The sequence below is a fragment of the Oncorhynchus masou genome, chromosome 29 (assembly GCF_036934945.1).
Source record: "Oncorhynchus masou masou isolate Uvic2021 chromosome 29, UVic_Omas_1.1, whole genome shotgun sequence".
Classification (NCBI taxonomy): domain Eukaryota; kingdom Metazoa; phylum Chordata; class Actinopteri; order Salmoniformes; family Salmonidae; genus Oncorhynchus; species Oncorhynchus masou.
The window spans coordinates 52,981,194-52,994,322 of NC_088240.1; the positions used below are offsets into that span (position 1 = coordinate 52,981,194).

Consider the following 13,129-nt stretch of genomic DNA (forward strand, 5'->3'; position numbering starts at 1 on the left):
CATTGTTGGTTTACAGCCTGAATTGACCTATACACAATATTCCATCGTGTCAAAGCGGAATAATGTTTTTATTCGATTTTTTACAAATCAATTCAAAATGAAAAGCTGAAATGCCTTCGAGTCAATAAATATTCAACCACTTTGTTATGGAAAGCCTAAATAAGTTCAGGAGTGAAAATGTACTTAAACAAGTCACATAAGTTGCATGGACTCACTCTGTGTGCAATAATAGAGTGTAACAATACTTTTGAATGACTTCCTCATTTCTGTTCCCCACACACACAATTATCTGTAAGGTCCCTCAGTTGAGCAGTGAATTTCAAACAACCACAAACACCAAGGAGGTTTTCCAATGCCTCGCAAAGAAGGGCACCTATTAAAAAAATGACAAATATCCCTTTAAGCATGGTGAAGTTGTTAATTACACTTTGTATGGTGTATAAATACACCCAGTCTCTGTGGCTGTGATAGGATAAACTGAGGATGTATAAACAACATTGTATTTACTCCACAATACTAGCCTTAATAAGTGACAGAGTAAAAAGAAGGAAGCTTCTACAGAATATAAATATTCCAAACATGCATCCTGTCTACAACAAGGCACTAACGTAATACTGCAAATAAATGTGGCAAAGCAATTCACTTTGTCCTGAGTACAAAGTATTATCTTTGGGAAAAATCCAATACAACACATTACTGAGTACCACTCTCCATATTTTCAAGCATAGTGGTGGCTGCATCATGTTATGGTTATGCTTGTAATCATTAACGACTAGGGTGTTTTTCAGGATAAAAACTAAAACAGAATGGAGTTACGCATAGGCAAAATCCTAGAAGAAATCCTGGTTCAGTCTGCTTTCCACCAGATACTGGCAGATTAATTCACCTTTCAGCAAGACAATAACCTAAAACACAAGGCCAAATCTACACTTTCTTACCACAAATATCCCTTTAAGCATGGTGAAGTTGTTAATTACACTTTGTATGGTGTATAAATACACCCAGTCACTGTGGCTGTGATAGGATAAAACTGAGGATGTATAAACAACATTGTATTTACTCCACAATACTAGCCTTAATAAGTGACAGAGTAAAAAGAAGGAAGCTTCTACAGAATATAAATATTCCAAACATGCATCCTGTCTACAACAAGGCACTAACGTAATACTGCAAATAAATGTGGCAAAGCAATTCACTTTGTCCTGAGTACAAAGTATTATCTTTGGGAAAAATCCAATACAACACATTACTGAGTACCACTCTCCATATTTTCAAGCATAGTGGTGGCTGCATCATGTTATGGTTATGCTTGTAATCATTAACGACTAGGGTGTTTTTCAGAATAAAAACTAAAACAGAATGGAGTTACGCACAGGCAAAATCCTAGAAGAAATCCTGGTTCAGTCTGCTTTCCACCAGATACTGGCAGATTAATTCACCTTTCAGCAAGACAATAACCTAAAACACAAGGCCAAATCTACACTTTCTTACCAAGAAGACAGTGAATGTTCCTGAGCAGCCAAGTTACAGTTTTGACCTAAATCTACTTCAAAATCTATGGCAAGATCTGAAAATTGTTGTCTAGCAATGATCAACAACCAGCTTTAAGAATTTTGAAAACAATGGGCAAATGATGCACAATCCAGGTGGGTAAATCTTCGAGACTTGCCCAGATAAAGTCACAGCTGTAATCGCTGCCAAAGGTGCTTCTACAAAGTCTTGACTCAGGGGTATGAATACTGACAATTTGAATATTTCTATATTACATTTTCAATAAATTTGCAAAAATGCATAAAAACATGTCATTTTGGGGTATTGTGTGTAGACAGGTGAGAAACAAAATCTGTTTAACAAATGTTTTATTCAGGTTTTAACACAACAACACGTGGATCAGGTCAAGGGGTATGAATACTTTCTGAAGGCACTGCAACTACACCGATATGGCTGCATTCTCCCCTTAGTCAAACACGGTGGAATGTGGACAGGTTTTACACACAAACTCACCACCCTGAAATGGTTTAATCAGGCATAATGCAACATGTACAAATAAGGTTCTATGTACAGGTTAATTTAGCGCTTACACATTACATGGTTTTACAGATGTTCGAAAGAAGAGGAGGGGCCACAAAAACAGGGGCCACGAAATCTTTTGTAGAATCCAGTGAGAATATCCCGTATGTCATACATGATTAATTACCTCTTCATTTGTGAGTTACTGACTACTATGGACATTAATAACTGAACAGGAAGGCAGTAATGGCAGACCTAAACGTATTGCTTGGACAAGACTAGTTATCATCAAATTACCATGCAACATAAAGTGAGCTGCTTCACTTGTACCGTCATAGAAAGACACTTTAAGGTTGTGCTCAAGTTGACAAAATTCTACAAGCATTGCATTGTGTAAACATTTCAAGGAAATTGCATGTTACAACTCTATCGTGGTGCAATATTACATACAAAATTCCATATTAAAACTATACAACTACATCTCTCCTACCATTATCGACCAGTAAAGTGAATGAAATGCCTCAAAGGCTTGTCAAAGAGAGGCAGAGGAGACTTTTTCAAATCATCAGACAAGAAGCCCTGCTGTTTCACCACTTCTGCAATGGCTGCATTCTTTGGTAATAACTGCTGTGTCACTGGTAGTAACCTTCTGAATGGTGTTCTGTGTAGATGTCAGTGCTTTGGGGGAAATGCAGGAAACAACGCCTCTCCTCAGTCTGTGAGTTAAACCTATAGTATATACTGCGTGTCATTTATAAAAGGTAAAACAAATAGGATATACTATCATTCATACACTGTCAATAGAAAAAGTCTCAAACAATGTCCCAATCTAGTGTTCGTGAAATATGGATATGCATTTATATGCCATTATCCACCGCTCTCTCAGCTCATCTCTGTGCCGTGGTCCAGCTCCATGACTGGTCTTTTGTCAGGGCAGTAGTCTCTGGTCATCACGCTCCACATACCTCTGCAGGGTGCTGTAGTACTGCTCACTCTTGGAGAAGGTGTAGAGGCCTGAGATCTCCTCCCAGGCCTTGTGGTTGGGGAAAGGGAATATTTCCGGTTCACGGTTCTCAAAAAAGCTCTTCAGGTTCCTCTCGGCCAGCTTGGATGCGTACTCCATTGAGAATGTGTCAAACTGCTCCTTCTCCTTTTCTATGTAGTGCTTCCAGAAGGTGAGCTGCAGGTAGCTCACCTTCGAGCGGCAGTTGGTGTAGCAGGTCCCGAGGAGCCCGAGAACGGCTGAAATGATGATGATACACCAGCCCAGTATCTGTAGATGTACAACCAGGAACCAAAACTCACGCTCACATAAAATGAATAAAGAATGCCAACAGTTTAAAATAATAATAATAATTGTTTATAATAAACTTCAATAGTGTTGCTTACAGTCAACTGAATTACAGATAGTAAAGTATATCAACGACTCGCACCAGCATTTGCAGCTGTACAATATGACATTGAAAAATAATGACATTTCACCGTACAAAAGTCACAAACAGGGTCTGACTGCTGCTTGCACTCACCTGTGACTGAGCCCGGAACATAAGCAACAGTTCCATGTTCAAGTCACTGGGCAGCTTGGACTTGCTGCAGGGCACACGGGCCAGCTCCTCCCGGCACATCAAAGTCCTGTTCTTACAGAACATATCCAGCACCAGGTTATTATCCAGCCCGCTGACGGCACACTCGTAGAAGGTCCCGTTCAACAGTGCCACACACAGCCACATGATAGGGGCCACACAGGCACCGAAGAAGATTTTGACAAACACCTTGAGGCAGGTGAAACAGTTGCCACCGGGGCAGAGCTTAATGGGGTTGAGGCAACAGCCAGTGTAGAGGCGCCACAGCCTGCTGCTGAAGAAAAGACCCAGCACCAGAAGCACCAGGCCTGGGCCCAACAGGAAGGTCAGGCCGTATGCAAAGTTCTGGTCGTGGTTGCAGGGGCACTGGAAGGAGACCATGGAGAAGATCCGCTCTCCCCCGATGGTCAGGAGGGCCATGAAGCTGTAGCCAATGGTGGCCTTCTGGTTCATGAAAAAGCGTAGGACGGTCTGGAAGTTATCCATGGTGTCGACAAGGAGTTTTCACACACGCTCAGCAAAAAAACAAAATAACGCACAGAGAATGAAGATTTAGAAGAGGAAAAATAAGGCAGTGAAATAGTTGACGCAACGGGTTGCGTCTCCAACACTCACTCCACTTCCTGTGCTGTCTGAGCACAAACACACTGAAGCTTTTTGGAGCCTATTTCTGCCCCTCCCTTTCCCTCCCTCCTGTTCTTTCTCTTTCAATCTTCCTCTCTCACCAACTCCTCCCTCTTTTCCTCACTTTCTCTCTTTCCTACCCTTGTCCGAACTCTTAATCCAATGAGATTGTATTCTCCAACTCTCAAACCCCACCTTGAATCTTCCTTCTAAATTTACTTCTCTCCCACTCCCCCCTCCTTTCCTAGGCGTAGGTAATAAAACAAAAGTGACTAAACTGGCTGAGATCCTGCAGATCTGGTTTTTTACTTCAGGCCATGCAGCTGCCTTTATCCTCTCAGAGTGATGTCATATGACAAGCAGCCACGGGGTCATGCAGTCTGTCAAAAAAACAAAAACTTCACTTTAACCAGATTCACTTGGATAGTTATTTGAGCAGTTCAGCACAGTGATTTCAGCACCATGATTTATTGTCTGTATTAAATGCACATACAGCTTGACCCAGATACAACATTATACAGTATATGAAATCACTCTTTGCTCTCTCTCGCCCTCTTTTTCCCTTTCATGCACAAAACACCGCACACACGACGCAACGTGGTATTTCGGCACAAAAGCTGCAGTTCATTCATAAGCAGTTGCAAAAATGTTCATACTGAGCTATGCAAGCTCACGTAGATGCATGTCGTGCATACCCAGAAATATAACACGGAGCACAACAGTTTTATAGGCAATCATATAGCTAGCTAGACATTACATTAGACTTGCATAAGACCTACTAGTGTTTCAGAAAAAGGAGAAAAGGGCAGATCAAACATGTGTTCTGAGTTAGTGGTTGGTAAAGAGAAGGGTTTCCTCTCCCACTTCCTATAGAAGCTTGTGATGAGTTTCTGTGCTCTACAATTCACACAGGATGAAGCTATAGTCTCCTCACCCTAAAAGGCCTCTGAGTGCTATAAGGGCACAAGGCGAAACCCAAATGCAGACGCAGGAGGCAAACGGCAGCGCACCTCCAAATCGATCCCGCTCCAGAGTACAGGCCTCGGCGTAACCCTCATTCCTTCAACGATAAACTCTAATCCGACCATCACCCCTGGTGAGACAAAACCGCGACTCGTCAGTGAAGAGCACTTTTTGCCAGTCCTGTCTGGTCCAGCGACAGTGGGTGCCCATAGGTGATGTTGTTGCCGGTGTTGTTTGGTGAGGATCTGCCTTACAACAGGCCTACAAGCCCTCAGTCCAGCCTCTCTCAGCCCATTGCAGACAGTCTGAGCAACGACGGAGAGATTGTGCGTTCCTGGTGTAACTCGGCAGTTGTTGTTGCCATCCTGTACCTGTCCCGCAGGTGTGATGTTCGGATGTACCGATCCTGTGCAGGTGTTGTTACACATGATCTGCCACTGCGAGGACGATCAACTGTCTGTCCTGTCTCTCTGTAGCGCTGTCTTAAGCGTCTCACAGTACGGACATTGTAATTTATTGCCCTGGCCATATCTGCAGTCCTCATGCCTCCTTGCAGCATGCCTAAGGCACGTTCACGCAGATGAGCAGGGACCCTGGGCATCTTTCTTCTGGTGTTTTTCAGAGTCAGTAGAAAGGCCCCTTTAGTGTCCTAAGTTTCATAACTGTGACCTTAATTGCATACCGTCTGTAAGCTGTTAGTGTCTTAACGGCCGTTCCACAGGTGCATGTTCATTAATTGTTTATGGGTCATTGAACAAGCATGAGAAACAGTGTTTAAACCCTTTACAATGAAGATCTGTGAAGTTATTTGGATTTTTCCAAATTATCTTTATAGTTTATATGTTTGTCTTCGGGACTTTGTGGCCCCGTTACCTCAAATACTGTGAGCGTGACGTAATCAGATGTGCTGGAGGAGGTGAAAAGGTGTATGAAAGAAAGTCGAGGCACAGGATCCACTTCCTGAATGAGAGTGAGTGCGGTGACAGTGTGGCAATAACATAGTGTGTTTGTTCCCTTTCAGAGTCAAGTTTACTATCCACTTTTGGACCAAATTCACTGCATTATCCTCATACTTAAAGTGAATACTTGTGCTTCAACATTCTTTCAAGTTCTTCCACTCATCCAACAACAGCTCCCATGGTCTCATATCATAAGACTTCTGATACCAATGCAGCAAATTTGGGGTGATATTGGGCCACAAAACTGTGAACCGCTATACATTTTTTGGGAAAGAATAGTATTTTTATTATTTTGAAAATACAAAATACCATTCTCTGAAGTATCTTGTTACAAATAAAAATGTATATACAGTGGGGCAAAAAAGTATTTAGTCAGCCACCAATTGTGCAAGTTCTCCAACTTAAAAAGATGAGAGAGGCCTGTAATTTTCATCATAGGTACACTTCAACTATGACAGACAAAATGAGAATTTTCTTCTCCAGAAAATCACATTGTAGGATTTTTTTATGAATCTATTTGCAAATTATGGAGGAAAATAAGTATTTGGTCACCTACAAACAAGCAAGATTTCTGGCTCTCACAGACCTGTAACTTCTTCTTTAAGAGGCACCTCTGTCCACCACTCGTTACCTGTATTAATGGCACCTGTTTGAACTTGTTATCAGTATAAAAAACACCTGTCCACAACCTCAAACAGTCACACTCCAAACTCCACTATGGCCAAGACCAAAGAGCTGTCAAAGGACACCAGAAACAAAATTGTAGACCTGCACCAGGCTGGGAAGACTGAATCTGCAATAGGTAAGCAGCTTGGTTTGAAGAAATCAACTGTGGAAACAATTATTAGGAAATGGAAGACATACAAGACCACTGATAATCTCCCTCGATCTGGGGCTCCACGCAAGATCTCACCCCGTGGGGTCAAAATGATCACAAGAGCGGTGAGCAAAAATCCCAGAACCACACGGGGGGAATCTAGTGAATGACCTGCAGAGAGCTGGGACCAAAGTAACAAAGCCTACCATCAGTAACACACTACGCCGTCAGGGACTCAAATCCTGCAGTGCCATACTTGTCCCCCTGCTTAAGCCAGTACATGTCCAGGCCCATCTGTAGTTTGCTAGAGCATTTGGATGATCCAGAAGAAGATTGGGAGAATGACATATGGTCAGATGAAACCAAAATATAACTTTTGGTAAAAACTCAACTCGTCGTGTTTGGAGGACAAAGAATGCTGAGTTGCATCCAAAGAACACCATACCTAATGTGAAGCATGGGGGTGGAAACATCATGCTTTGGGGCTGTTTTTCTGCAAAGTGACCAGGATGACTGATCCGTGTAAAGGAAAGAATGAATGGGGCCATGTATCGTGAGATTGAGTGAAAACCTCCTTCCATCAGCAAGGGCATTGAAGATGAAACGTGGCTGTCAGGACCTGGTTGCGAACCCAGGTCTCCGGTGTGAGAAAGAGTCACTTAGCAAACTGAGCAAGAATAGTCAGCAGAACCCAGAAGATGAGGCAGACACAGCAGTACTTGAGACAGTGTTTTAATAAAGTAAAAGGAAAGTTTAGGCAAAAATAAAAATCCACAACATCAAAAGTAATTCCAAGAGAACAAAGGTAATCCTCCAAGTCAAAAAGGTAAATCCACAAGGTGGTAGGTACAGCAGAAAAAAGCCTCAAAAGCTAATCAAAAATAAATAACCAAAAACAGAGTACCACAAGAGCATCCAACTGGAGCAACAAATGTTCACAGCATCACTGGGCTGGGTGCTAACATTCAAACACAGAGCAAAGAACTGAGGAAAACTAAAGGTTTAAATACAATCGAGGGAAATGAGGCACAGGTGCAAAAAATAACTGGGAACAAGGGGAAAACAAAAGGGTCAAAAAGCACAATGGGGGCATCTAGTGACCAAAACAACCCTGGCCAAATCCTGAGAGTGGCTGGGTCTTTCAGCATGACAATGATCCCAAACACACTGCCCGGGCAACGAAGGAGTGGCTTCATAAGAAGCATTTCAAGGTCCTGGAGTGGCCTAGCCAGTCTCCTGATCTCAACCCCATAGAAAATCTTTGGAGGGAGTTGAAAGTCCGTGTTGGCCAGCAACAGCCCCAAAACGTCACTGCTCTAGAGGAGATCTGCATGGAGGAATGGGCCAAAATACCAGCAACAGTGTGTGAAAACCTTATGGAGACTTACAGAAAACGTTTGACCTCTGTCATTGCCAACAAAGGGTATATAACAAAGTCTTGAGATAAACTTTTGTTATTGACCAAATACTTATTTTACACCATAATTTGCAAATAAATTCATTAAAAATCCTACAATGTGATTTTCAGGAAGTTTTTCTCATTGTCTGTCATAGTTGAAGTGTACCTATGATGAAAATTACAGGCCTCTCATCTTTTTAAGTGGGAGAACTTGCACAATTGGTGGCTGACTAAATACTTTTTTGCCCCACTGTAATACACAAATGTAATTGAAATATGTATGTCAAATACATGGAACAGAAATACTGCCTATCTCTGACTAGTACTACTTAAGCTTTACACAGAGATACGAATCTAACAATTACGCTAAGTTTGCATTCAATTCAGAGCTGATGTTCATCGCAGTTCACTTGTGGCAATGGTCGGTCTACAGTGCAATAATATAAAGAACAATAACGCATAAATACTTTGGCGACCGAGCTTGTAAGGTCAAACTGAATATTATTGTGGGTTACCGTCATAAAGATGCTACATGTACACTGGTAACAGGCTTTTATTGAAAGTATTTTGGAGTGCACAAACTAGCTCCTTATTTAATAGAACCAGACCATGCTTTTCCTGTCTGATGCCACAGACCACCTGTATGTAGGCCAAGTCTGAGGAGCATAAAAATATTAAACAGAAAAGTGGAAGAGAAAGAAAGTACGATCAACTATTAAAAAAAAAAAAAAAATCCCTTCTGAGCACAATATAAAATTGGGAAGCATTGTTATTGAAGCAAAGACCCGAGAGTGGTTAATCAGATGTGATTTGTCTTTCTACTGAAAAATCCCCTGACGCACAGCGATAATCATGATGATGACAAAGAGTATAATCATGACAACAATCCTCTATAATGAGTCATAACTTTGACGCTAAAAGTAAATGAGGATGGTTACAGATAGGGTCATGGTAGTGATGCTGTCACCACTGTTCCTATGATCATATGCATGCCCATTCACAGCATCATCTTGCCCTCATCCACAAAGGTGAGCACAGACGGATTAGCAGCGTCTGGACCGTCTGACCCGACAGATGACACTCTGTGGTCCCTGGCCTCTGCAGGGTCCTGGCACTTCTCCACGTACTTGTGCAGGATGCTGTAGTAGTGGTCTCTGGTGCTGAACCTGTAGAGGGACGAGATCTTCTCCCAGGCCTGGTTAGGTGGGGTCGTGACAGGCTCTGGAGGCATCTGCTGGAAGAAGCTCTTCAGGTTCCTCTCTGCAAGCTTTTCGGCGTGATCTGCCGTGTAGCTTTCCAGCAGGTCGCTCTCCCGCTGGGCATAGACCCTCCAGAACTTCAGCTGCAGGTAGCTGACTGGGGAGTTACACCGGGCAACACAGGTTAGCAGGAGGTTGAAGACCATGATGGAGGCGATCAGTAGCCAACCCAGGACCTGAAATCAAAACCAAAACATTCCACACAATATTCAACTATACTGCTTAACCCCTTACCTGGAATGCCTGAGTTAATGTCACAGTTATAATTGCCCACATACAGTATTCTGCTCAAACTCAGACCATATCTATAAATATAGTAGGAGAATGTATTTGGGAAGCATACTAGGGTAGCCTAGTGGTTAGAGCATTGGACTAGTAACCAGAAGGTTGAATGTTCAAACCCCCAAGGTACAAATCTGTCATTCTGATCCTGAACAGGCAGTTAACCCGCTGTCATTGAGAATAATAACTGACTTGCCTAGTAAAATTAAAAAATACTATATAAGGAACAGCAGATTCATTTCAGAGGTGTGTGTTGGTCAGCAATTCATCCATCACCTCTTTACAGAAGGAAGCAGTGTTTCCCTTAGGATTTTTTTTCAGCAGCGGCAAAGTTAGCATAGGGGAGAGGGCGTGGTAGTGGGTGTGGCCAATGGTGAGATCTCCGACCATACATTTTAGAGGCCCTCCTCTTGGCCGCAGAGAAACAATTTTGCTGTTTTAAAGCTAATTTCGTGCAATTCTACACATTTTGTCATGGGGCTTGTGCCGTGTTCTTATGCTATCGGAGTGACTCAAACACTCTATCGACATCAATGGGGGCTCCATTATCTTTTCTGCATACTTTATATCTGATTTACACCTTCTAAATTTACACTGAAAACATTTTACCATGCCCGCCACTGCTAAATTAATATAGGGGAACAGGGGAAGTTTTGTACATTAAGAAGAACAAGTCATACAGAGAATGAGTCAGACTGAAGAAGAACTGCTATTTTATGGAATGGGGATTTTGGGGAACTTTTGCTTTGTGGAATTTTAATGTTGGAATTTCCAAATGAATTGTGATGCAACAAATGCATTCAAAGCAAAAATGCGTACTTCATAATATCAGAGGCTCAGTTTAAAAATATACAACTCCCTGAGCTGGCAGAACACATCCAGGGGTGTCAATTACTGTTAGCAGAAACCTGATACCTGTCAGTCTAATCACCTACACTCCAACAGGCCGTCGACAAAAACAAAGATAGCCCATTAAAACATATTGAAGTGTGTAAAGTTGGGCAAAGAAGATATGATAAAAAATGATAAATCAAACCATAACTTGGCTCTATTAGTGTGAATATTATCTCACCTGCGACTCAGCGTGGAGGGTTGCCAGCACATCATTGCTGTCAGATTGTGGCACGTGGGTGGCTCTCCCACAGGGGAATTTATAAAGTTCATCCTGGCAGTGCGGACTCTTCCCATCGCAAAGGTGGTTGTTGAAAACAGTTACATTGATACCAGTCATGGCGCATTCAAAGTAATTGCCATTGAGCAAAGCGACTGCAATCCAACTCACAGGTGCAACGACTGCTGTTGTGGTGATCTGAAAGAAGACCACCCCACAGGCGCAAAAATATTTAAAACGTCACAATTTGGATTTGCGTAAACACAAACCTGTAAACAATTTCCATGTTTTATTGCTCATGACGTAACCTAACACCAACAGTGCCAGAGCAGGCACTAAGAGAAACACCATGCCGTAGGAAAAGTTCCATCCACTGCAAGGACATTTGAACACCACTGACGAGAATATCTGTTCCCCGCCTGCAGTTAACAACGCAACTAAACCAAACCCGAGACTAGTCTGCTGTTTCTGAACAATTTTAAGAACAGTTTTGAACATATCCATCTTTCCAGACGCACAGGACTCACAGGCACTTCTGCTGATAGCAAGTCATGGGAACCATATAAATTGACGTGACAGCTATACTTTCAGTTCCCCTGTCCTCTCTGGAGCGCCTCCAACTCAGGGTGTGACTCGTTTCACTAGGCTACAGTTTATTGATGGACGATACTGTTGCATCCTAAGATGCTGGGTTCTTTTACTGAAGACTCCGAAGCGCACTTATAATAAACGGAACAGATTTACTTAATGTTCTCCTTAACACATTAGTCGACTACTCTCTACAGTGTCTTCAGCCCAACTCTCCAATACATCATTGAATTTTTGCCGCCCTTTCATCTCCTAATCCAAACACTTCAATGCAAGACCGGAAACTCCATTATCATTTGTTCATTCAAATAACTCAACCCCTGCATACAAATCCCATTGACTATTTGCAACCATTTTTACATCTAAACTCATTAAGCTATCAAAATAAACAAATTCGCACACTCCACGTGTCATCTCCCAGCAATTTAATGGATATTTACCAACGTTTCGGCATCACTGTGACTTCCTCTAAACTCATTAACACATTTCTCAATACACCACACTTCTCCACAAATTTTCACTTCCTCTGAAAACATCCTTGATGAACATCATGGGTTTTCTAAAACAGTTTTTCACTTATCAACTCATATACAACCTGTTTACAGATCCAATTGGTCCGGAGGCCTTCTTACTCTTTTTGGCCTCTCGATGCTCTGGGCCCTCAGGCTCACGGCCTGGCACAATCGGTGTCTCTGTATGTGTGCCTGTCACAGTCGTAGTTCCCAAGTCCCAATCAGAAACGTTCCACTCTGACACATTCAGGTCTTCTCTTTCATTGTGTTGCATCGTTCCCATGGCAATGATTAAAACATTCCCAAACCAGAAACCGTGGATTGATGGCAGCATTCGCGTGAAACTGAAAGCCCGAACCACTGCTTTTATTCAGGGCAAGGTGACCGGAAACATGACCGAATACAAACAGTGTAACTATTCCCTCCGCAAGGCAGTCAAACAAGCTAAGAGTCAGTATAGAGACAAAGTAGAATCGCAATTCAAGGGCTCAGACACAAGAGGTATGTGGCAGGGTCTACAGTCAATCACGGATTACAAAAAGAAAACCAGCCCAGTCACGGACCAGGATGCCTTGCTCACAGGCAGACTAAATAACTTTTTTGCCCGCTTTGAGGACAATACAGTGCCACTGACACGGCCCGCAACCAAAACATGCGGACTCACTGCAGGACTCACAGGACTCACTTCACTGCAGCCGAGGTGAGTAAAACATTTAAACGTGTTAACCCTCGCAAGGCTGCAGGCCCAGACGGCATCCCCAGCCGTGTCCTCAGAGCATGCGCAGACCAGCTGGCTGGTGTGTTTACCGACATATTCAATCAATCCTTATCCCAGTCTGCTGTTCCCACATGCTTCAAGAGGGCCACCATTGTTCCTGTTCCCAAGAAAGCTAAGGTAACTGAGCTAAACGACTACTCACTTCCGTCATCATGAAGTGCTTTGAGAGACTAGTCAAGGACCATATCACCTCCACCCTACCTGACACCCTAGACCCACTCCAAATAGGTCCACAGACGATGCA

General features: G+C 42.7%; 2 protein-coding genes across 3 annotated transcripts; both read right to left on the reverse strand.

Annotated features, from left to right (window-relative positions):
* Nucleotides 1-1,842: 1,842 nt before the first annotated feature.
* LOC135519987 (calcium homeostasis modulator protein 5-like) lies at nt 1,843-7,578 on the reverse strand. The gene is made up of 2 exons (XM_064945277.1): nt 3,537-7,578; nt 1,843-3,283 (listed from the first exon to the last, which is right to left on the reverse strand). Exons 1-2 carry the CDS (start codon nt 4,077-4,079, stop codon nt 2,939-2,941), a joined length of 888 nt encoding a protein of 295 aa, XP_064801349.1. The 5' UTR covers nt 4,080-7,578; the 3' UTR covers nt 1,843-2,938.
* Nucleotides 7,579-7,672: 94 nt separating this feature from the next.
* Nucleotides 7,673-12,302, reverse strand: LOC135519988 (calcium homeostasis modulator protein 6-like). Of its 2 annotated transcripts, none has more exons than XM_064945279.1 (3): nt 12,228-12,302; nt 10,969-11,205; nt 7,673-9,790 (listed from the first exon to the last, which is right to left on the reverse strand). In XM_064945279.1, the coding sequence occupies exons 2-3, from the start codon at nt 11,125-11,127 to the stop codon at nt 9,353-9,355; spliced, it is 597 nt and encodes a 198-aa protein (XP_064801351.1). In that variant the 5' UTR covers nt 11,128-11,205; nt 12,228-12,302; the 3' UTR covers nt 7,673-9,352. The 2 variants fall into 2 exon arrangements, with proteins under 2 accessions (XP_064801351.1, XP_064801350.1); XM_064945278.1 differs by lacking the exon at nt 12,228-12,302 and adding an exon at nt 11,535-12,018.
* Between the last annotated feature and the right edge of the window lie 827 nt (nt 12,303-13,129).